Genomic DNA, 26,076 nt, shown 5'->3' with positions numbered 1-26,076 from the left:
AGGAACATTTTCATGCACAGTACTTGAAAGTGGGAAGAAATCGTTTAGAGTGATCTAAGGAGGTATCATTAGGAATAACAGGATAAAATTAAGCAAAGAAATTTTTAGACTGAACAGAAAGGACAATTTCCTAGTGGTCAGATCCACTACAGTATGCCATAGCACAGTATCAGAGGGGTAGCCGTGTTAGTCTGAATCTATAAAAAGCAACAGAGGGTCCTGTGGCACCTTTGAGACTAACAGAAGTATTGGGAGCATAAGCTTTCGTGGGTAAGAACCTCACTTCTTCAGATGCAAGCTTATGCTCCCAATACTTCTGTTAGTCTCAAAGGTGCCACAGGACCCTCTGTTGCTTTCTATAGCACAGTGGCTCTCAACCTTCCCAGGCTGGACAAATAGATCAAACAGGTTTGGTTTTGACTGGACAACTAGACCACATGATATAGTTTCTGTTGCCTCATTGGACAGGATACCATAATGATGCATGCCATACCTATGCAAACAGACTCTCAGAATCATGTTTCCAGCGCAAATACTCAAAGTAATGAGTTCAAAAACTTATTTTCCACTAATATTATTCATTTAAAATGTGCTGTTTCCACAAGCATTCCTGCCAGCAGACTCATTAGCTAAAAAATCCACAGAAAACTAATACAAACAGGGTGCAAACACAACCAGTGCATTTTTTTTTTTATGCAAGTGAATAATCATGGAACGCTGAGGTATATGCCTAGCTCTAGTTAAGGTTAACTGACCGGGTAGGAGGTGGGAACCTGAGCAGTCCCATGCTGTACCATTTTGGGGAATAAACTGGGATTCTGCCTGCAGGAATGGCAATCCAGCACTTTACTTCACCAGCAGTAAATTCACTAAAAAGTTTAAAAAGAAATATATCAAAACATATTTAAAGACATAGTTCCAATACTGAAGTGACAACTTAATCTACATAATCTAGTACTTGAGTCTCATTGGAATTTAATTCTTTCATGGCTTGAGGCATTTGTACATGAGGTTTATGCTTTCACACAAGGCTTTGAAGGACTGTATTTCAACCTAGCAGCCCTTGAAGGACTATGAATTCAATCATTTTAGCCACTGAAAATAAGCAAGCATGTAACACTTCCTGGTGCCTCATTAGACATACAGACATGTCTTTTCCTTTACTATGGCAGGGATTTTGATGAAAAAATGTGTTAGATGGAGATGAACAGAGTTTCCAAATCTAAAAATATGTTATAAAGAGGGTGGATTCCCCAACAATGCCAAGGATTTGCTCATGATTTTCCTTTGCATTTCATTTCTGAGAGATTGGCTGAGTCTCTGCATAGCTGGTTGGAGGAGACCAGAACTGGAAAAGTTACAGGACATCCAGTTTTCTGTCTGCAATTGATTGGAATTTCACCCATCCCCTTTGAAATCACAAATTAGTGGTAGGTGATCTTCAAAGGCTGAACAGGTTAAATTCAACAAACACCCAAATATCTGGATTCTTATCTGAACTATCTGAATCTCTTGGTTTGGCAAAATTGAGCTGAACTTTAAAAAACCCAGACTTTAAAACAGATTTAATTGGTGGCTCTGAAAAATCAGGTCACTTATTTTGGGGTCACAATACAGATTTGGGTGCTAAAATGGGAACCTAAGTGTGAAAAAAAATTGATCTTAACCTCTCTGTGGCTCAGTTTAATCATCTGCAAAAGAGAAAATGCTACCTTCCTTCTTAACAGGCTGCTGTGAGGCTCAGTGCTTGTCTACAAGGTGCAGCAATGTGCACTACAGGGGTATGATTTTTAAAGCATACTAATGTTCTAAAGCACAGTCTCCATCAGCCAATAAATGCACAACACATTAGTGTAGAAGAGCCCTTAGTATGTGGCTGTAAAGTGGTTGGAGATATTTGTGGGAGGAGAGAGGGTGAGACATCAAATAGGTTCAGATTACCACCAATAACAAAAGGAGCTAGCAAGGGGACATTTCTTTTAAGCTGAAGGGCGTCAAGAATGCAAATTTTTTTCTTCTCAGCTTGTGGAGCTATTAAAGAGACGAGTACAGCTTTGCTTTTATATATATATATTATATAAAAAGCAAAAGAAACTACTACAAGAAATAACCTTCAGACTTCAAGTCTCTAAGGTCAAATCTGGCAGATGCTGGTGGTTCCTTCACTTATTGCTCAGACATCTATCAGTGAAATCCATCTCAAGTGAAGTTATACACATCAGAAAGGGAACAGTCTATCATATTTTGTCGGAACCTTAAATTTGTTAGTCTCTAAGGTGCCACAAGTACTCCTGTTCTTCTTTTTAAAAATGTAGGTGTTCTCTTGCATTTTTTAAGCGTGCCCTGTGTAAAGTTACATATGTAACTAATAGTGCATTCTGCAGCCTCTCGGTTCAGATATTTATGCTCATACTTCAAATTGTTTATTTAAGAGAAGCCTCTCTTCATTGTTTTACATGAAAATCGTAGATGACTCCCAAGATTGGCTGAGGCTCTAGACATTATTGTGGTTCATATGCATAGCAAGATCATTAAACTAGATGTTGTACATATGCCTAGTAAAAGGCAATGCCCACACCCTGAAGAGCTTACAATCAAAACAGACACGGGATGAATGAATGGAAACATCATTAGCTCCCATTTTACAGATGGAAAACTATGGCTCGTGGAGGGTAGGTGATTTGCCCAAGGTGACATATGATGTTGGCGAAGAGCTGAGAACTGAAACCCTGACTCCAATCCAGTAATTTTACCACAAGACCATTTTTGTTTTGGGACTACATCTAAACTGGGATGGCAGCAGGGTGCTCTGGGTGAGGAGTCATCCATGGTCTGTGGAGTTCACTTCTTGCCCAGTGTCACCACAGCTCAGATTTAAATTATCTGTAAAAATCAAGACACACCCTTGTCCTAGGCTTTTTCAGGCAGGAAGAGAAGGGGGGGGAGAAATGGTTAAATGAAGTTAAGTAAGAGATGCGAGTGGCTGTGGGGGGAGATTATGCGGCAGTTTTCTGTGTGTTTGTGCAAGTCTGTTTAATGTATTTTATTAAATTCTGTGTTTTTTGTCATGGGTACACAGATAGAGAGGTGAAATGACTTGTCTAAATCCACAAAGAGTCAGCAGACAAAGCCAGATTTAGAACCCAGAAGTTCCTCACTTAGTAGATTCTCAGATTGCTAGAATATACTGCTTCGCTAAATATGCTTGGAAAACATAAATGCCATCGCCTCACCTGCAATATTTAAGAGAAGAAATCCCTCTTTAAAAAAGTTAATGATGAGAAAGGATTGCCTATAGCATTATGCAAGCAGAAAAAGAACAATACAGTACCTATGGCTAGTGGCATTTGGTACAATCAGAAGCTGCTAGGTACCCTTGGAAGGAATTGCATCAGCAAGATGGAATAATGGATTTCTTTATTACAAAGGATCAATAAGTACTGCACAGATTCTCCTTCCCTTACCTTTTGTAGTTGATTCTTTGCCAGCTGAGAGACCACAGAGCAGCACAACAGAAGACAGAATAGACTGGCATCAAAAAATGAATCCACAAAGTCAAATCAACTAGCTCTTACTGCACAACTAATCCAATTCCAACAGTGTACAGTAATGTATCACTCCCATAGAAACTTCCTATAGAATTCAAATGCAATTCAACCAATACTGTTCTACTAAAGTTACTTCAAAAACCTGCAGAATTTAGTGGAGAATGAGAGCCTTTCACTATAGGACTTAAAAAAACACACATCCTAGAGTTATTGAACAGGGATGTAATCTCCATTAATTTATAAAGGATGTTACAAACATTCTATAATGAAGTTATTTTCTATTAGATTGCTTAGGGCTTTTGCATAAAAGGTGAAGAGGTTCCTTATGCTCAGCCTATTCCCAGCCTCAGAAGCCAAGCTCCATTATCCATGCACTGTTCAAAGTGTTCATCATTCTTTACCCATTCTTCACACAGGGGCTCTTCCATCCTCCCCATCCCATCAAAATGCATTGCTATACAAATCTGCTTAATTGACCTAGTTTTCTTCCTATGAAAAGGATGACAACTTTAGCCAAATAAAATAAATAAGCAAGAAATACAACAGGCAACACATGTGATAATCAGTGTAATGTAGTGACTCTTATTCTGTGATCCAGCAGTTTGTATGACTCCACAGTCCATGGAAGTACACAATCCACTCTAAAGGCAGTGAAAGCAGGTGAGAAGAGCATCATTTACCCTGTCCAACAGTTTTTATGCACACAGAATATACATCAAATTCAATGGGAGCATTGTGCATAAGGACTGCAAGGCTGGGATCTTGCTTGCAAACTGCATATTGGATGTAGTGAGGAGGGCAGTTCCTCCCACGTAGCGTTAAAAAAAAAAAAAAAAAAGTGTCATGGTTTAACACTTCTACTGCTACTGTTTAATGCCTACTCCACAAGCTGCCAACAAGCAGTTTTGGTTGGTTGTAGGGTGACCAGATGTCCCGATTTTATAGGGACAGTCCTGATTTTTTGGGTCTTCTTCTTATATAGGCTCCTATTATCCCCCACCCCCTGTCCCAATTTTTCCACACTTGCTGTCTGGTCACCCAGGTTGGTTGGCTCAACCCCTAATCAAAAAGTAGTATCTGACAGTACTTTCTTCTCCCTCCTGTAAATGTACATGAGCTGTGAAGACCTTATCAGATATTAATGTGTGTAATTCAGGCTATGGGGGGGGGGAGGGGAGAAGAGAGATACTAGCTGACACTATGAGCTGCTTGAGAGATGAGAAAATCTGACCTGAAATTAATCTATCATCAGGCTACCCTTCAAGTGCATTAAAACATGTATTCTCTACCTATTATGGGGCCTGATTTTCAGGTAATCTGGGGGTGCAGTCAGGTAGCTAGACACCTAATTACCAGCATTTGGGTGTACTGTTATCTGTGGGTGAAAAAAAAAAACTGGAGGCTGACTACTGGAAGTAAGTGAGCTTTTCCCCACTGGTGCTGGGAGGATCCGCTGTCACTTACAGAGCTGAGATCCTGGCAGTTCATCATCTTCAGGAAAGCAGAGGGGAAATGAGATGCTCACATACAATGGTGAGGAGTAAGGATACGATCTGGTCACGGATTCCATGACTTTAACAGATCTCTGTGACTTCCGCTTCAGGCCCCCCCAGGGGCCAGCAGAGCTCAGGCAGCCAGCTTCTCTTCCCTTCCGCCCACCCCCACCCCTATGGGCTTTGGTTTCAGCCTTGCACTGCAGGGCTCTGGCTTCCATGACTTATGGTTTATTGTCTGTGTCCTGCCGGTGAATTTTAATAAAAATCCCTGTGCCAAAATCTTAACCTTAGGGATGAGCATGGTATAAGAACCCTACACAGAACAGAAAATCTTAATAAAGCCTGTCCTAATTACTCAGTGCTCCTTGCTCCATTTGATACCAAGGTGATAGGTACTTTACAAACATGAAAGGTAGATTTGATAGCTGTATTAGGAAGAGCGAGAATTCGCTCTGCCTGAGACTCGGGAAAAGTGAGTGGACAGAATCAGATATACGCACCTTGGGAAAGCCATCTGTAGGGCCACACTGGGCTGCCTTCAGTTCATAAACAGAGGTTTGAGTGAAGAATTGCTGTAGTGCCAGCACTGTTGCTTCAAAGACAGGTATATATGCTAATATAGTTTATCAAATTGGTAGTCCTCTAGGATGCATAACTTGGCAATTTGGAACTTGGCAGCAACAGCCAAGATACTACTCAGATCCTCCTGCTCTAAAAGAACAAGTCCCCACCACTTCAGCAAAATGATGCTCCATTAGCTGTTAGCAGTATAGGGCCTAGGGCATCTAGTTGAGCAGTTCTGATAGTCTCCAGTAGATGCCAGTGATACACACACACACACACGGTTTGTTTCAATAGTTTAGACATGCTTTTCCTCCCACCCTCAGATTTAATTATTCTCAACATTTTCTTAATTTAATGGTGAAAATTGAAAGTTAAAGAGCCTATGTGCAGTACAGCAAAGCACCTTAACACAACAGTATACCATACAAATGTGAAGCAGTAGTGGCATTGCCAACACAAGCTGTACTTCTGCACAAAGCATGTTTATTAGCCATGACACAGAATAAAAGCATTTTCAAAGAGCCAGCGAAGAAGACAGCTGCTGCAGCTCCTCTAATTACCTTTCCCCAGACATCAAGAGTAATTTACAAGTTGGATAATATTGCTGGAACTAAGCACGATCTAGAGCTGCACACTAGCTCTCCTATTCAGTTTTAAAGACCAGGTATAATAGTAGAAATACAACCATTCAGTCCACTCCTGTGAGTCAGGTTGTCTCCTGGCAGATTTTTTATTGCACATTCTCCTTTTGTTACTGGAAAACATTGAGTTTGTTTTACCGAGTAATCAGGCAATCACCATGTCTTGTTACTGGCATAAGCCAGCAGGACTTGATATAATAATAATCACTCTCTCTAATCTATTACATTAAACAAAGATAGTTTAAGATGCTTGGTACAAATTATGCTTCTTAATGCACATTCTGGGGCACGGAGGTAAAAAAATCAATAAGTAGAACAGAGGGAATGTTAGCTTCACGTATATTCCGATTAAATTCTAAATTAAACAATCACCAGCGCATTTAACTATTCAGAATACATTTGTTCAGCTATGGGCCTGCTGTTTTGCTGCTAACCACAATTTAAGAAAATGTATAGGAAGTCTGACAAATTGAGATGTCACTGACAATCAATCTTAATTACACCAGGAGGAAATATTTCAGCCAATTGTAGCCCAGAAAGATCTAACGCTCTCCCTGACAAATGGCACTGAAATCCCTGGTGAGGCAAGAGACCACTTTTTTTTTTTTTTTTTTTTTTATTAAAGAGACAATTAACATGTGTTAATTCCTTTCCGGAATGCCTTGCGTAACTCAAATTTTGCATAAGTCAGAAATGTATCTCTGACCATTATGCCAAAAAAAAAAACAAAAACAAAAACAAAAAAAAACCACACCCCACACCACAAAACACACCCATAAGTCGGGTCTTGTGTAATCCGGGGAGCTTCTGTATAACTAATATGCACATGCACAGGGCCAGCTCTAGGCACCAGCAAAGCAAGCAGTTGCTTGGGGCAGCAAATTTGCAGGGGCACAAGAATCCAGCATGGGAGCTGAGAACCAACAGGGGGGCCTGGGAGCTGTAGTTCGTTGGTTAGCTCCCTGCCTATAGAGCCAACCCTGGAGCAGGGAAAGAACTACATTTCCCAGCATTCCCTTGGCTGCAATTAACAGGAAAGTGAGGGGGAAGGTGTGTGGAACTGAAACCTCATGCTGCAGCTTGCTGTGAATGGTAGGGACAGAGCCAGCTCTAGGTTTTTTGCCACCCCCCACCCCAGCCCTGGGCTCCCCCCGCACCCCCCTGTTGCCCCAGTCCTGGACTCTCCCCTGCCCACACCCCCTGCTGCCCCAGCTCTGGCCCCCACCTGCACCCCCACTGCCGCCCCAGCCCTGGACTCTCCCCCGACCCGCATCTCCTGCCACCCCAGCCCTGGGCTCTCCCCCAAAGAAAGAATTGGGTGGACTAAATGGACAGTGCACCTCTCTATCTGAAGCTTAGCAAGGGAGATCCCACTAGAATTTAAAATGAAACGTAAGGGAGGGGAGGCTCTACTAGGACCTGGGCAGCTTTAGATACAGTACCAGGCACGTAGGAGGATTTACACTTCTGAGCTATGGAAGCAGAAACTGACTTTTCTTTTCCAGGTTTAGTTAATATTCAGAAAGGGAATCCAGCACCTGCCTTCCAGATTTGAACACCCTCAAAATTCAGGAGTGCTCAAGCTCAATTTGGGCAGCTGTTACTTCATTTCTCCCAAATCAAATATACTGATCCACTGTAACGTGCTGTAGAAAAAGTAGAATAAATTGAGCAAGAAATGCTTCCCAGTGATTTTTAGGACTGGAATTGCTATTTTCAACAGCCATTGCTTTTTTTTTTTTTTTTTTAGTTTTAGTTTTATTTGTTTAAAAGGAAGACAGTGATATTGCATTGGCAAGTTCCCCATAGAAACAAAGAATGGAACAAAAGAATAATAAAGGCACCTCAACTTTTCCTCATTTATGTAGGACAGTCTTATAATATGCATCCAGATATCCTTCAATCACACAAGTTGAAAATTGTTCCACTTTACTGCAGTTCTGTAACCATATGGGAACCAATCCTGTCTGTGTTCTGTGCACATCCAAAATTCCTGCTGAATGACCCGCCCTGGGAGCGAGTTACCAGTGACCCAGGGCTGGGGTGGCAGGAGGGTGCAGTTATGGGGGAGAGAAGGGGGGAGCCAAAAATTTTTTTTGCTTGGGGCAGCAAAAAACCTAGAGCCGGCCCTGCACATGCACACGCACACAAAGGACCAAAAGTGAAAATCTACAGAAGGCTCTCTGCACAGTCTAAGCGCAGTAATGGAGGGAACGGGGAAAAGAAGGGAATAGGTATGCGAGAAAGATTGTGCAGATGGTTTTGAGCCTTGGAGTGAGCGAGCTCCTTGTGGCTCTGCATAGGCATACTATTATCTGGAACTAGGGTACAATGGGTAAAATTCACCCCATACAGGGAGCCCGCACTAGGCCTTTGTGTGACCCACAACCACTGAGCGTGGTGGTCTGTCCTGCTCTAGTGGTGGCTGAGCCATCTACAGAGGCTAATCAGCGTAGATACAATTGTGCCATGGTAAAATTATGCATAATTCATGACAACAAATAGATACATTTCAGGCTGTGGTCATGACAACAAAAAATTGTGTAACAACTGAATGTTACCATAAATATGCATTTATTGACGCAAACAGTGTAATGATTCTACTAAACAAAATATAGGGCTTGTCTGCAGGAACATTTAGTGAATCTACCCTGCAGTAGCCTGCCGTGGACCAACTGTTCCTGTGCATCATGCTGAAGGCGATTTAATCCTCTTTGAAACAGGAGTAGATCCAAGTGCATTAACAGTTTTTAAATGCACCTTGGAGCATGGTGTGACATATGTACCACTTAAGTGCAGAGGCCTTGTACCACAATACAATGTTCTTTTGATAATGTAGTATCAAAACCAGCAAAAGCAATATTCTGGTTTGGAAAAGGGACTTACCCATGTTTCTCTTGACTTGGGGCCAACAGGATTTCACTGCTACTTTCGTCAGCAGGGAGAAGCCGAGCAATATAGTCCCCGCTTTGTTGGAGATGCCTGTACACAGACACCTGCATAGTGCATTGCTCACTACTGCTCCTCAGCCAGGGGCTCAAGATGATGGGGCTCATGCTTTCTGACGTATTGAGGAACAGGAATGAACCTAGGAAGAAAAAGGGAACAAGAGTTTTTAAAAAACAGTGCTTTTCAGACCCCCAGATAGAGGAAGCAGTTTGTAAAATGCCGTGGACTGAGAATCTGTACTGAATTGAAGCAATGATTTGACATTTAAAAATGTATGCAGAGTGGACAATGCCATAGAAAATTTTGCAGGGAAAACACTACATCTACAGGTGACTGAAGTAGATTAGGATTTATCAAACATTTGAGAGTTTTCCTAATAGAGAGATTCGCTTGGGGACTTCACCCCTTCAAATGTCTCATGTGTGATTTAGATCCAAAGTTCATGGCTCTGATCTCTCTGGAATAGGGTCCCAGCTTGTCAGGTTGGGTTGTATTAGAGCGCTCTCAGTGGCCCCATTTGTATTCTCATCCTAAACAAAGCTTACAGTGATTATGTTTCCTGTATAAATAGAAAGCACAAATTCATCAGCTGTGCTCTTATAAACCATACCGTATATTCAAAGCTATTTGTGTCAGGATAAATGCTTGATATTTTTATTGCTTCAGCCATTTATTCTGACATATTAATTTTATATGCACTTAATCCACATGAAAGGTTTGATTATTATCTGGTACATCGACTACCTTCATTTAATCCTATTTCAATAACACCTCAGACTTATCCAGGGGTTCAGAGCTAATGAACTCTCCGCAGATTAAAGCTCACCTTGAGTAAGCAAAAATTACCCTCTTTTGGCAGATACCAATTTACCAAATATTCCATAGAACAAGCACTAGTCAAATAGAAGAGGGAGCCAATTTTTGATACAGAATATTTTCTGTTTTGCCATATGCATTCATTGCCCCTGTGAGAGAACATGGCAATACTACTTTGCACTAGAGACGACCCTTACCTCCCGATAGTGGTGTGGCAGAGTAAGAGCAGTGGCTTCAGCAGATGTAACTGAGCATGCTCAGTCCATGTGAGCATACTCAGTACAAGCCAAGCAGCAAATATGGGGGAGAGGGGGCACGTGACCTCACGTCTCCCGCCGCCCCCTGCATTACCTCTGCTTTGCATTCCCATAAGGCTTTACATCACAGACATCAAAAAGCTTTCTAAAGTAGGCATTAATGTTCACAATAAGTCTTCAAGTTCTGTATTCTCATTTAACAGATGGAAGAACTGAGGCACAAAGAGGCTGAAGTCCTTTCAAAAGTGCTCACTAATGTTAGGTGCTTTGCTTTCTCAGATGCCCAGTGTGAGACAAGGGCATGATTTTCCAAATGCTAACCACCCATAATAAAGGGAAGTACATCTGAAAATCAGATCCTAAATATCTCAAGTTAGGCACCTAATATCAGTGGGCACTTCTGAAAATTTTCAACTGAACAACTTGCCTAAGGGGACACAGTACATCAATGGAAGAGTTGGGAATAGAACCCAGGTGTCCTGACTCCCAGTTCATTGCTCTGACAACTAGACAACACGGTCTCCAGAGGCATGTTAGCAAGCATATACTTGACATCAATTTTAGCTAGCAAATATTTGTCCTGAAAGCAGCATTGGGCAGTAAAATGTCAGAAATAGTCCCCTCATGACAGAAGATTCCATGGGCGGCAAGTAGAGAGAAAGTGAATCCATTAATTACTATTAGTTCCTTTAGTGTCAGATAAGGAGGTGCAAGTCTCCTCACTACCTGGACCAAATACATTTCCTAAAGTTTAAGGGAGTTTATTTATTTGGCTGACCAGTAAAGAGATGATAACTGTATACATCACCCTTGTGCTTTCCCATCTCTCTGTGGTTGAGAACAACAAGAATTACAGCATTAAATCTCATAGCTTTATTTTTCCACCCCCACAAGAACACTGAGATCACAGTGACATGAAAGAGAGCAGAGATGTCTACTCATGGCAGAAAGACACTAAACCCTGCAATAATTGCTGATAACTTGCCAGATTCAGGGGGCCACTGGCTCATCTTATTGCCTTGTGATAGGGAGTAGGATTTTAAAGCTATCATAAATTAGAAGGCAGTTTTGGTTCCTTCACGGCTTACTTGCAGTAGGTATAGGAAAAGTGCTTCCAAGCAAAAGTGCTTCCACTTTTGTGCCCAGGCTCAAGGCTAGACTTAGAAAGACAATGAGACTCTCAAATAGGAAAAGATATCTACCTCAGAGCAACCAGTAAGTGTTAGACAGTCACTACTCTTCTTTGTTTGGGCTATTAACAGGGTTTTCTCCCCCAAAGCACTTGCTCATTGTTTCACCCATGCTCAGTTCTACCTATGAACTGAAGTGTGCAGGTCTGTCCACATGAAGGTTACAGAGCCGTAGCGATGGAGCAGTCCAGACGGTGCTATGTGGCAGCTGCATTGAATGATCCCATGCTGCACTGTTCCAAAGTGAGGGGTAGAGCGTCATGCTGGAGGAACTCCCCATCCTCCCCAAAGCCGTGCTCTTGTGACCAGTACATAAACACACTAGGGAAAGCCTCTTAATGTACTTTTGTGGAGGCTACCCAACAAACAGAGCACAGGGGCTGTAATGTACCATTTTTAGAGGATGTAAACATACCTTGGTTTCTGAAAGCACAACTCCCTCAAGGGAAACAGCACTGCCTACTGCACTTACCTTAGTGCTGCACTTACTGCTATTCTACTCCATAAACACTCAGGGAAGCACTCTCAGAATTCTGTATGGCTGTGGTGCTTTCAGAATTTCCAGAAGGTGAGAAGTGATGGATTTGCTGTGAACACACACAGCAGATTCTGGAAGCAAAACGTGTATCTCAAAGATCCCTGATAACAGACTGTACATAAAATTTCTCAATTCAGAACAAAACATTGGTCCATCAGCTCCTACTTCCTGCGGAGACTAATACCCGATGTCTCAGAGGAAGACCCCATCTTTCCATAATACATCTAGGCATTTAAGTCTACCCCTTACTACGGGTAAGTCTACACCAGAAACACAACAGTAGCATAGACACTTACTACTATGAAAAAGGTTCTTCCATCACTTTAGTAAATCCAGTTCTCTGAGAGGCACTAGCTAGATCAACTGAAGAATTTTTCCATAGACCTAGCAGAGTCTACACTGGGGCTTAGGTCGACTTAATTACATCACGCAGGGAGTGAAATTTCACAGCCCTAAGCAATGCAGTCAAGTCAACCTAACTCTGTAGTGTATACCAGCCCGTAGACTGCACAGTTTTATTAACATTATACAGATCCTTTTCAAAGCCACATTAATACACATTAAGGATGGGTCCAAAACTTCAGACCTGTACGATTCCAGGTAAATTCAGTAGATCAGTAGGAATGTGTCTAAAATCCTTATTAGGTTATGGATTGTAACTTTTCTAAGGAGCCATTATATAGCAGTGATGTTTGCCTATTCATTGGGAATGAGAGGGAAATATACTATTTTCCACCTGGTGGGTTCCCAGGCAAAACTGGGTCCTAATCAGTTTTCAGTATTCCTCCAGCAAGAGGAAGTCCATGTGGCAAGCTGCATCTCAGATCATCGTGTAGGTCTGTAGGGTTGTAAGGTTTCATCAGTAATTTTCTTGGACTGCTATTTTCCTTTAGTAGCTTACAGCTCTAATGAGGCTCTCGGGGATCTTGCAGGGTGAATAACTAAGAAAGAGCACTGCAGCTTCAAACAAACTTCTACTGATAGTTGGGTACCTAGGGAATATAAACTGAGATGAAAGAGCCCTTCATAGAACAAGTTGTCAGTATCATGTTCTACCACTTGTAAGATTTTTAAAAATTAATAAAGCACTGGTATATTGCAGTAACCAGTATTTACTACTCAGGGGTGAGGTGAAGAGTTTGCAACTGGGGAAGCTGATTAAAACACTAATGCTTCATCTTAGGATACGGTATACTCACTAGTGAGACATTGAAGAAGCCTGCTGTCACCTCTTAAACTAGAGTGGACACTAGTTATGTCAACTGAGTGCTGGGATTGAATAGATGTAATCCCCTAAATAAATATAACCAATACTGTGTCTCAAATCCAGAGCCACTTAGCTCTGCATGACTCTCACTGTGCTGCTCAGTCACTAGGATCACTCACAACTACATGGGGGCAGTTCAACAGAAAGTCTCCTGCACCAAGAGAATAAGCCACTACCACTCGAGCTAACAGAAAATCTCCTCTAGCTGTTGCAACTTAAGGGTTATGACACTTGGTTGAGCCATTCTAATTCTATCCAGCAGAGGGCAGTAGTAGACATCTCTCTCTCACACACTTTCACTACAATACCTTATAACGTAATTGTGCCTTTCATCCAGTCAGATTCCAAAGTGTTTCACAGACTATATCCTACAATCGCACACCCACCACTGAAAAAGTGCAATTTTTGAGTTAGAGTGATTAGATGCTAGCAACATTATTTAAAACAAAGAAACATGGCTGAGTAAAGGGGTCTGGCATTTGTAATGCCAGCTCCTAAACTTCCCCCTATCCCCAGCATGTCCATCCCCCCGAGATACAAATCAGAAGCCTGAGCAAATCGATATTTAGGACTTTCCCATAGTGTAACTGCACTGTTTCTCCACCTAATATTTGCAGTCAACCCATAATGGGTTTCTCCATCTTTGTTGGTTATTTCCTTTTACAGTGTCTGTATTAATGGTCTGTCACTCCACACCTTGCACAAAAAAAGATATTTAAGAATAAGCACAAGAGAATTATTGCAACTGACATTAAAGTGTATTTAGAGCACCCTAATGATTGCAACATTCTATAGATGAATAAATCTTGCACTAAGAATTACTGCCTAATGGTTGGAGGTTTGTTTCCAGCATTTTAAAATTCATACTGTGAGAAGGGAATGATGGCTCAAGGGATTAGTAATGGCATATTGTTGTCTTCGCTAGTTCAAATTCAGCCAGGATTATTTGGGACTGAAGGTGTAATATTTACTTTTTAAGAATCATCACTGTCCGAGTGTTCGGTGCAATACAGGACACAAATGTTGTCTAAACCACAGTACTTATCCCCAGGAGCTTACAAATGAAAAGACTTACACCGATCAGATAAGAATGCATTAGAAGACACAGACCAAATCATTACCACCTGGCAGCTGTTTGATGGCCTGTGTGAACTGAACTGGTGGAACAGACCTAATCTATTGGACAGAAATTCCACTTTTCCTTTAGCGATACCAGTGAGTGATTGGGCAAGGAGTGTGAATTCATTTCTCAAAACTGTCCCTTCAGAATAGGATTGCAGCACATTGGTAGAGAAGCATGCACCGTGAGATTTTTTGGTTGAATCTGTAAATATGCGAGAGAGAGAGAGAGAGAGAGAATGAATACTCTAGGGCTGGGCACTGGGAATCTATAATGAGCACTAAATTCATTTTTATCCATGAAGTCTGAAGAGTGCACAAGCTCAGGAGAGCAGGGCAGACTCACTCTGAGATCTCCAAACAGGAATTTGCCTTTTTTGCTCATTATGTGAAATGTCTAAGACAATTTCTGTGTCGCAGCTGAAATGTATTCTGAAACCTGTCTCAATTGTCCATTATTTTGAAGGCGTATTGCTCATTGTACAACCAGGTACCTACACCCCACGCTAACCTTTGGGTATTTTGCTGTACTTCATCTTTGCCACTCAGAGAGGCTACATCAATGAAGCGAGGTTACAGACAACTTTATTTGTGCTAGAGACATTAATCCCACCCCATTTAAAGTGCAATCTTACTTGGAAAAGTAACTTTTTCCAAAGGGCATAGCAGAGCTCCCCCTCAGTGATTTTTGTATCAAATGTGCACAGGATGAACAGAAGACGTCTGCAGGGTTGGAAGTTAGAAAGGCATCTTCTGTCCAATATGTGCACATGTAGATGGAAGCATTGACAGCAGAACCACTTTCTGCAACTCTGACCCCTACCCTTTCTGGCTGCTGGAAGAATGTAGAGAACATTTAGCATCCCTTCTAATTATCAACACCACCCTGGATGAGGAGAATTATCATCCATTGCAAAAACAGGCACTGTGGGTGGACTAAAGTAACCATTACTACACACTTTGCCAGCTGCCACCTAGTCTCTAACCTTTTTTTAAAGCAAGCTAATTGAGAAACTAACAAAAAACAGTCATCAATCCTTCCTCTCAGTTACTTGTATCCTGGATTCCTCCCAGTCAGTCTTCAAACCAGGATACAGTAGAGGCATACTGGTTGCTCTGGTGAATGACCTCGTGTCCATAAACAAGGGAAATATATCCATACCTTCTTTGAGGGACCTCTCTGAAGCAGACACCAAGCATGGAAGATTTCAGCTCAAACAGAAAAAGTTACAGTGGAAAACAAGTTTCAAAGTAGCAGCCATGTTAGTCTGTATCTGCAAAAAGAACAGGAGTACTTGTGGCACCTTAGAGACTAACAAATTTATTTGAGCATAAGCTTTCGTGGGCTATGGGCTGTAGTCCACAAAAGCTTATGCTCAAATAAATTTGTTAGTCTCTAAGGTGCCACAAGTACTCCTGTTCTTTTTTTAGTGGAAAAAAGGGGGTTATAATGGGAAGCATTAACATAGGGGATGCTAGGTCTCCTTACAATGTACCTATGGGGCCAGATCCTCAGCTGCTGTAAACAGATATGGCTTCACTGAAGTCAATACCCCATGATGTTTGAAAGCTCTTCAGGATGAAGGGTGTTACATTAAGTTTACATTTTTAGTTATGTACTTAGGGTACTAACAACACAAATTTTTGCTATAAGATGAGGACTTAGTTGGAAGAGACAGGGGAGGAGAATAGGATGACCAGATAGCAAGTGTGAAAAAAAATCAGGACAGGGGTTGGGGGTAATAGGTGCCTATATAAGAAAAAGCCCCAAATATTGGGACTGTACCTATAAAATCAGGACATCTGGTCACCCTAGAGGAGAAAGACTTGGGTGTATTGGTTCATCACAGGATGACTATCAGCTGCCAACGTGATGTGGCTGTGAAAAAGGCTAATGCAGTCCTAGTATGCATCAGGCAAGGTCTTTCAAGTAGAGGTAGGGAAGTGTTAGTATCATTATGCAAGGGACTGGTGAGACCTTATCTGGAATATTGTGTGCAATTCTGGCATCCTATGGTTAAGAAAGATGAATTCAAACTGGAACAGTGTAAAGGAGCGGACTTATCCCTACGGCACCTCCTGCTGGTCTCAGGTATTAGCTCTTCCAGCATCCTGGAGCACCCTCTGCAGGCCGGTGATCCGCCTGTCCTCTGGCCCCCATGTCCCTCCCTGGACCCTGGTGCTCTTTTACCTGGGGTGCTACCGCATAGCAGTAACCCCTCAGTCTTAGGGTCTCCCCTCCTCAGGGAATCCCCACCCACTATTTCCACCTCGCCTCAGTATAAGGCTACTGCCAGTCATAGTCTAGCCCCACTCCCTGGGGCAGACTGCAGTATCAGCCACTCATCACTGGCAAGGTTGGGTTTGGACCTGCTGCCTTGGCCTACCCCTGGGTTGCCCTCTGCAACTCCTAGTACCCCTTGACCTTCTACTAGGTCGCAGCCTGGGGCTTTCCAGGCTGGAGCTCCCCAGCCCTGTTCCACCCAGATGCTCTGTCTCAGCTCCCTGCAGCCAGGCCCTTCTCTCTCTCTCAGTGCAGAAAGAGACTGCTGAGCTCCTGGCTCCCAGCCTCTTTATACAGGCCAGCTGGGCCTGATTGGGGCATGGCCACAGCTGAGCCCATTTTCCCCAATCACCCCAGGCTTCTTGCCCCAACCACAGCCTTCTTCTGGGCTGTTTTAAGCCCTTTAGGGCAGAAGTGGGGTAACCACCTTGCTACAAACAGATGCAGAGAAGAGCTACTCAGATGATCAGAGGAATGGAAAACATACCTTATGAAGGGAGACTCAAGGAGCTTGACTGGTTTAGCTTAAACTAAAGAAGGCAGAGGGGAGATAGGATTGCTCTCTCTAACTACATCAGAGGGATAAATACCAGCGAGGGAGAGAAGTTATTTAAGTTAAGCACCAATGTGGACACAAGAACAAATGGATATAAATGCCATCAACAAGTTTAGGTTCAAAATTAGGTGAAGGTTTTTAACCATCAGAGAAGTGAAGATCTGGAACAGCCTTCCCAGGTGAGCAGTGGAGGCAAAAAGCCTAACTGGTTTCAAGACTGAGTTTGATAAGTTTATTGAGGGGAAGATATGATGAGACTGCCTACAATGGCATATAGCCAATCTGTGACTGCTAGTTGCAAACAAACCCAACTATCAGTGATAGGACACTAAATAAAAAAGACGTGGAGTTACTACGGAGAATTCTTTCCAGTTGTCTAATTGTTGGGTCTTGCCAAAATGCTCAGGGTCCAAATGATGACCATATTTGGGGTCAGGAAGGATTAGCAGAGACCTTGGGTTTTTGCCTTCCTCTGCAGCATGGGGCATAGGTCACTTGCAGATTTAAACTAGAGTAAATGGTGGATTCTGTTACTTGAGGTCTTTAAATCAAGATTTGAGGAATTCACTAACGCAGCCAGGGGTTATGCATCTGTTACAGGAGTGGTTGGGTGAGTTTGTGGCCAGCAATGTGCAGGAGATCAGACTAGATGATCACAATGGTCCCTTGTGGTCTTAAAGTCTACGAGTCTATTACCATACAGTGATAGCCACTAAACAGGCCAGTGAGCTCAAGGGCAAAAGTAAAAAATAACGGCAAGCATGAGAATTTATAATGAAGCGGGCAGATGGCATTACTTGAAGAAAATAACTAAAACGATACACCCAAGCCAAATTATATATACACCCAGTGAGTCTCCTTAGACTCAAGTTAGTTTAAAGTGTCCAAAGTAGCAATTCAGAGAGATTTCCTCTCGAATTACCAGAGGCCATAGTTTTGTTAGTTTAACTTATCGTCTGGAAAAGCAAAGCTCAAAACAAAGACAGACTAACTTAATCTGATCACGGTTATAAAGCAGCAGTTTTATAACCCTTTGCAAAATTGATAGATTTTTATTCTGAACATAAACTCCATCTTACTACTAAAAGGATTTTATTACCTTTTGCATATTAGTTCAATACTGCACCAGATTAAATTAGAGCCTTAAAAACTATTAACAGTCAATGTTTATTGGGGGCTGTACAGAAAAAAAAAAGTCAAGACAATGAATGGAGCTCTATAAAACAACAGTTTTGAAAAGCAGGGACATGGGAGCAGGCAACAGATGATGGAAGAGGTGGAGGCAAAAAAGTCATCCGGGTTGCAGCATTGAGAAAAGACGTCGGTATGGATCTGTAGTTCTTGATTGTCTAAGGTTAGCTGGGGGATATTTCAGTCACTAAAGCAAACCACTGAAATGTGCTTAACTATAAGTATGTGAATATCCCCATCAACGTCAGTGGGACTCCACCTACTAAAAGGTATGTATGTGCCTACATGTTTTGTTGCATTAGGGCCTAAAACACATGATGAAAGCTTGCTATGAATTATTACAAACCACTGAATAGAGCTATTCCTATGCTTTGAGTAACAGGGTGAAATCCTAACCTAATAAAGTCAATGAGGCCTGATGTCACCCATAATACAGTACTTTGTAGGCATGCAACACGTTTCACATAATGTCAGAGCAATTAATGAATGCTCATTAACCAACCATCACAAATTCATACCAACTGTAGTATTATACCCATTTTACAAATAGGTATAGTGAGGCACGGAGAGGTTCAGTTAAATGTTGTATGATTCAAATGAGCCTGTGACCAAAAGTGGAAATGAAATCCTAGAGCCCCAACTGTTAGGCCCTTGCTTTGACTATATCTCACACTGACCCCCAGTGAGTCATTTCTAATTATCTAAATATAAGATAAAGATTCAGAAATTATTTAAAGCAAAATAAAGATATAAAATCAAGGAGGGCTCTCTCCGCCCATTGACCTTGCAAGGAAATTTCCCCAGGTAACACTCCTTTGTGTACAAGGCAGCTACTCATGTAAATCCCTTCATGCATTTGACAACCTATTTGCTATGACCCTTGCAAACTTTGGCAGAGCTCCAGGAACATCAGCTTGAAAAGGGGAGGGGGAAAAAATAATACACTCCAATCCCTATTAAGGCCCCCACCTATCCCCCAAAAGGGAGCCTAAAGCTTGTATACATAAGTGAGAAGCATCAGAACTCAGACACACACATAGCCTCATTCACAGCTTGCCTGTGTTGCCGTACAGTTAAAGAATAGTGCATAAACTGAATATGAACTCAATATAAAAGACTGTTTTTCCATCCTTACTATTTATGGTTTGTATTGCAGTAGTACCTATAGTCAGAGACTGAGGTGCTGTACATACATAAAAGACAGACCACCCTTGCCCCAAAGAGCTTACAATCTGAAAAGCTGACTTTGAGACTAAGATTTCTATAGCAGAGAGAAAGAAAAGGGGGAAATTTAAATTTCCAGATATTGCCTTCAGTAAGGGGAACTAGAACCAGATGCTGTTGTGGCCCAATTCCTAAATAATTCAGTAGCGAGTTTGCTCCCAGCTGAGAAGCACTGAACTGAAAAAAGTAGTTAGTTAATTAAAAACTTAAAATTCAACACTGAAATTAAACCTTCCTAATGACTGACAAAAAAAATTTAAATAATTCAGTCTTGCACAGCAGATCAGCTATCATGCATTTTCTCCTTTGTTACGGACAAAGGCAAACAGCAAGTCACTCTCGGGTCCGCCTTTCAGAGAACAGATGAGAGGAGAGGTTGCTTCATCTTGCATTGGGAAGAAGAGGCAACAGAGAAAGCTAAATAGTATGCTTGTTCTGTCAATACAAACAAAGAGGCAGTAGATACACTTTCTAAAGCGGTGGTTCTCAAACTTTTGTACTGGTGACCCCTTTTTCACATAGCAAGCCTCTGAATGCGACCCCCCCCATAAATTAAAAACACACACATATATTTATAAATAAAACAAACACTATTATAAATGCTGGAGACAAAGCGGGGTTTGGGGTGGAGGCCAACAGCTCATGAACCCCCATGTAATAACCTTGCGACCTCCTGAGGGGTCCCAACCCCCAGTTTGAGAACCCCTGTTCTAATGGCTTCACCATCCCTGCGTGCACATTAATGGAAGAATAAGAAAGGAAGTCTAACGCTGTACCTCTAGTTATCACTTTTCCTTTGAGCATGGTTATTTCATTATGCTCAGCAGGTTAAGAGCTTTAAAATTAAGGAGGCTGACAACAAACGGACACGCAGTTTCTGAACTGACTCATTGCTGGAACAGACTGGGCATTGCAACAAGTCAGACTGTGCAGCAACGTCACTATCCTCCTCATCTAACAAGGAGCAGTTACTGAGAGTTATTCCCTTGGAGAATGAGACGTGCAGAAGGAGAAGAGTAAAAATCAATACTATATACTCATCCGCATATCCTCCTGTTTTGTGTCAGGATTTGGCTGTAGAAGTAAAGGCTGCAGTATTGTCAACCCCAAGAGTTCAAAAATCAGGAGTCAGACCCCCTCAAAAAATCATGAGGTTGGCCCTAAAATTCATGTTTAAAAAAAAAAATTATTTTTTGGCCTTTTCTTATTTTTTGAACTGCCCTATCTACCTCCAGAGCGTGTGCACATGCATGCCTCTCTCTATTACAATTACCAAGTCCCCAGATGTGTACAGTGAGGTGATTCTGTCCCCTACTGCAGACACACGTCACTACCTTCTTCCATCTCTAGGGGCAGCCACTACAGAGTTCCCGTCTCCCCTTTCCCAAGGCTGATGAGGGCACTTCCAGGGGGTTCATCACTCCCTTCTCGAAGCCTAGTGTTACCAGGAGGGAGAGGAGCAGTGAGTAGATTGACCCATTGTTCATGGGGGCTGAGTGTGTCAACTCAAATTGATATTCCAAACATTTAATTCAACCCAAACAAAAAAAAAATTGTTTGTGTTTGTTTCAGAGAGAAACACAAACAAACATACATCATTTTGGGTTTGAAATGAAGAAATGTTTAGGGAATTTTTCAGTTTTGGCTACCAAACTGAAAAAACAATTATTCACTCAGCTCTAGCTGGCAGCTCCATATCCACCTTTTCCTACCCAAAAACTGCTGGAGAGCTCTCTCTGCTTCCTGCAGATGCTCCAATTGGTTGCTCCTCCCCAGGATGCGGGGAGAGCAGCCAGAGTGTTTTTCCTCAGCAGGGCTGAAATTCATGAAAGGGTTGGAGCTTTTCCCATTGTTGCGAGACTGGCTCCAGCCCTGACCAAAACTGCATTACTCATGGGAGAGTTGACGACACTGGGGTTGGGTGTCCCTTTTCAGATATAATAGGATGTGTCTGATCCAAGTCACCTGCCAAATTTTGGGGGTGTTCAAAACAGTGATTCTGAAATGAATCTTTGCAATAAGCAGAACAAAACCATTGGATCAAAACATACCTGAGACTGTGGGGACTTCTAAATCTATATCTGAATTTTAGAGAATGTGCTTATCTTTAGAGAAGAGATGACCCAAACCCTCTTCTCATATTAAACATCCAAACTTTTTTGGACATTTGAAAAATCCTCACCCCTCTCCTGTTTTTTTTTTCCATGCCATGATATATGGGATCATAGTTCTTCTTAGCCAGTGGTTGTTCATTAAAGAAAACAACTACTTCTACAGACAAATAGGTAGGCTTCACACAGCTTTCATTCCAGATCTGTTTCCTTAATTTACCTGGGTCAACGTCTGTTGGTCACCCTATACAGCATAAAGAGACATCTAGTGTCTATATAATAATCTCTTCAGTTTAGCCAAGAGATTTCAGAGAGGAGTTGATCATAGTCTACAAGTATTTACACGGGGAAGAAATTTCTGATAGGTTAAAGTGATGTCTACTAGCAGAAAAAGGCACAATGAGATCCAGTGGTTGGAAGCTGCTGTTTAATATATTCAAAGTAGAAAAAAGGCAACTTTTTAACAGAGAGGGTATTTAACCATTGGAACAATTTACGCAGGGATGTTGTGGATTATTAAAATCAAGAGTGGATCTCTTTATAAAAGATGTACTCTATCTCAAACAGAAGTTATAGGCTTGATGCAGAAATTACTAGGTGAGGTTCTATGGCCAATGGTATGTAGGAGGTCAGACTAGAGCAAGGGTGGGCAGACTTTTTGGCCTCAGGGCCACATCTGGGTATGGAAATTGTATGGCGGGCCATGAATGCCCGGTGGGGGAGGGGGACTCTATAAGGGATGTTACCGAGGTAGGGGGAGGAGGGACTCATGGAGTGTGACACAGGGGGGAGCTCTACAGGGGCAGTACTGGGAACTCTTAGGGGCCCTGCCGGCAGTGACACCAAGGTGGCTGTATCAGGCACTGCCACAGGTGAAGGCACCCTAGCTGGGACGGGTGAGACCCCTGGGTGGTTTCGAGGCTCTCGAGGGTGGGGCCGTAGGATATCGGAAGGGGACTGAGCATGCTGCCGCATGGGGGAAGAGGTGGGCTGCCGCATAGGGGCAGGGTTCCAAGCCCAGAAACAATGCAGTGAAGTTGCGCCTGTGCAGTGTGGCTCTGCATGCCGGAAGATGGTGCTCATCAAGGGAATTGTGAGTCGGGGGCTGGGTCCCCAGTGGAAGCTTGAGGGCTGGATAAAAACATCTAATGGTCCAGAAGCGGCCCGCGGGCCATAGTTTGCCCACCCCTGGACTAGATGATCACAACAGTACATTCTGGCTTTAAAATTTAGGAATAAATCGCAAACAGATCATCACGATGGGCTTGGCCAATGCTGGAAATGAAAGATCTTGCCCTTTGAATGTTTTCTAGTCTCACCTACCAGAATTTGCAAGTACTGTATCAGAAATCTCACATGAAGCAAGTTCTCAACTTAATTTTTCTGAGAAACTGTTTGAACTAAATATGAAATACTGGTTAGGTGTGAAGGGGAAAGTTTTTCAGTTTCATGTAAGTCATCAACATTTAACTTTAAGGAACCAAAATTAGACCAAGACAACCACAAAAAGAACAACGTGATCATGGTGCGTTAGTGAAGGGAAGAGTGCGGAGAAAGACACTGGCAAACGTTGGGTAGAAGAACTGAATAGGCCAAATTTTCAAAAGCCTCAAAGTGCCATAGTAGCCTAAGACCAGACTTTCAAAAGGCCTTAGGTGCCTAACTCACTGAGGCATTTAACATTTTGTATGGTCAAAACATTATACAATCATTGTCAGATTAATCCTCAGAACATACCAACTCCATTTTACAGAGGGGAACACTGAGACACAAAGGTGCAGTGACTGCCCAAAGTCATGCAGTAAACAGTGGCACAGCCAGGATTAGTAACAAACTTGGCTCCCAATCTTGTGGTTATTCATTCACACAATATACATCATTTGAGTTGATTAGTTTCACATGATTCTTGTTGGCTAGCTATTTAATTAATATATGTGTTTTAATTCTCTATGTAGTGGACTGGGGTTGGAAAGTCCTACAGAAATGGCACATATGAAGGAGGGGTTGGAAAAGATATCCAATTGTTTATTATTATTTATATTTCCATACTGTAGGAACCCCAGTTATGGACAAGACCGCTTTGTGCTAGGCACTGTACAAACAGAACAAAAAAGACAGTCCCTGTTCCAAAGAACTTGCAATATAAGTATAAGATGAGAGGTGATACAGACAGATGAGGGAATTCAAGGGCACAATGAGACAATATTGGCCATATCAATATTGAATTTTACAGTAAGAGGAATCAGTTCCACAAATGTTTGCCCTGTAATACAAAGTCATATTTCCTGCCCATCAGACTGAGAACCCTGAGCCTATCTTGTCATTGTTTGTTTCCCTTATTTGGGATATATCATGACTAAATTACGAAATAAAATCTTCGGGGAAGGGACCACTTTAAAATTCCTAGCACACTTTTGAGCTCTGTGCAAAACTAATAACCTCACTAAAATATCAAGGCCACTACTTTTTCCAACACGTGAAACCATATCCTGCTCTCTTGACACAGGCAAACCCCCTGGGGTTCAATGTAGGTTTTGCATGAGTAAAGACTGCAGAAGTTCAGGCCTTTGATGAACATTATGGATTAAAGACTGTATATCTTTCACTCTGAAACATGAAAACTTAGCCTTGGGGAGATTCGCCCACCAAATGGGACATGCCGTTCATTTGCATCTGCTATAATCCTGCCTTTAGGATGCTCTTTAAATCAATTCCACTTTTACAAAGTGATTTTTTTTTCCAATAATGAACTTGGGGGTCATACAGCCCTGAATGCAGGGACAACCTTTCCCTAGAATTCAATTAAGTAGAATTGATTGTAGTCAGTCCAAACTTTTTCCCCCCCTCCCCTTCTCTCTTTAAATCTATAAAAAGATTATGAAAAAGGACACACACAGGAAGTCTCCCCACACCGAAGTACAAAAGACCACTGAGAGTCAAAACTAGAAAGCTGTGGACATTATGCTTGTTTTAAAGATACTGACCCTTCTAACTATACTTAGTCACTTTCCATTCTTACTGAAATTATGTAAGGAGATACATTCATGTGTTCAGACTCTTCATTCTGCTAGAGTATCTTTCGCTCACTGACATTCTAAGTTTGGCCTCAGATGCTTCAAGATAACATGAACTGCTGACTTATTCAAAGGGCCCTGTTAGAAGGGGCATCACCACCTCCCGAGCACCCCCTTACACCTAAGTGTGGGTCTGCTGTGGCCTGCCTCAGTTCCACCCACTCCTTAAGTAGGTAACAGTGATGTCACTTGAGCAGCCCAGTCAAGAAGCCAAGCACTCTACTTTACAGGGGTGTCTCTCCCTTTATTTAAGCCTTCTGAATGGAGCACTTGTACAAGGGTTTAAAGACTCTTACCTCAGAGAAAAAGTCCACAACAAAAGTCTCTAAGTTCCAGCAGCAGCTCCTTCAGGCCTCAGGCTTCTCCCCTGCTGGAGAGCTATGCAGTCTTTCCCCTACTTGTTCAGGGTCTCTCCCAGGTCTCCCTGCCCAGAGAGCTTCTGCCTAGTGCAGGCAACTCCCTAGGAACTCCCTTTCCTCCAACTCTGGAGCTTCCTTTCTCCTCAAGAGCCTTTTATTAAGCTCCTTACTTAATTAACTGCCTTCCTTCCAGCTGTGTAGACAGTTAACTATCCCCAGGTGGACCTGGGTTGGCTAACTCCCTTCAGTGAAGCCTGTTCATCGGTAGGCTGGACATCTGACACCCCTGTGACAGACTCTTACCAAATGTTAGTTTTATACCCCAACTCGGTAATTGTAACCAGCAGATAACAGGACTGACACAAGGTGACTGGATGACAGAGTGGCTTAGACATAGGAGATGAAGCCTACTGGTTCAAATTCAAGCCAGTACTTGGTAGAGTTTGAAAGTTGTTTCTATCTGACAATTATTTTCAGTTAGTGGCCTCACGCCACGCTCCTTGTTGGTACAGGAGCAAGATGCATTGGTAAAGCAGCGTAAGTGACGCTTGCACTACTGCCGCCGTGCTGTACTTGTTCTGTAGATACACACAGAACTTCACCGTCAGACTAGCACCTTTCCCCAGGATTAAACTTGCAAACTCCTATCCCTGTATATAAGGAACACAACCCTAAAGAGTGACTCCTTGGAAATTTAAAGAGACACTGGGTAAAATTTTCAAAAGCAAAGTCACTTAGGAACCTAAATCCCACTGATTTACAGTGCCTAAGGAGTTTAAGTCTCTCTGCATGACAATGAGAATGAAGCTCCTAAATTACCTCGAAGCTTTTGAAAATGTTGCCCAGTGTCGTCTTTTTTTTTTTAATTTTGTTACTAGTATGATAGATTATT

General features: G+C 42.2%; 1 protein-coding gene across 1 annotated transcript in view; it reads right to left on the bottom strand.

Annotated features, from left to right (window-relative positions):
• Positions 1-26,076, bottom strand: part of ALK (ALK receptor tyrosine kinase) — a 570,631-nt gene that overhangs the window by 307,966 nt on the left and 236,589 nt on the right. The window contains exon 4 of the mRNA XM_054022041.1: positions 9,136-9,337. Coding sequence (XP_053878016.1) covers positions 9,136-9,337 — 202 coding nt within the window. The remainder of the gene's footprint in view (positions 1-9,135; positions 9,338-26,076) is intronic.

Source organism: Malaclemys terrapin, chromosome 3, assembly GCF_027887155.1.
Source record: "Malaclemys terrapin pileata isolate rMalTer1 chromosome 3, rMalTer1.hap1, whole genome shotgun sequence".
NCBI classification, from domain to species: domain Eukaryota; kingdom Metazoa; phylum Chordata; order Testudines; family Emydidae; genus Malaclemys; species Malaclemys terrapin.
Note: the sequence above shows the minus strand (reverse complement) of the source record. Positions and strands in the feature narration are given on the sequence as shown.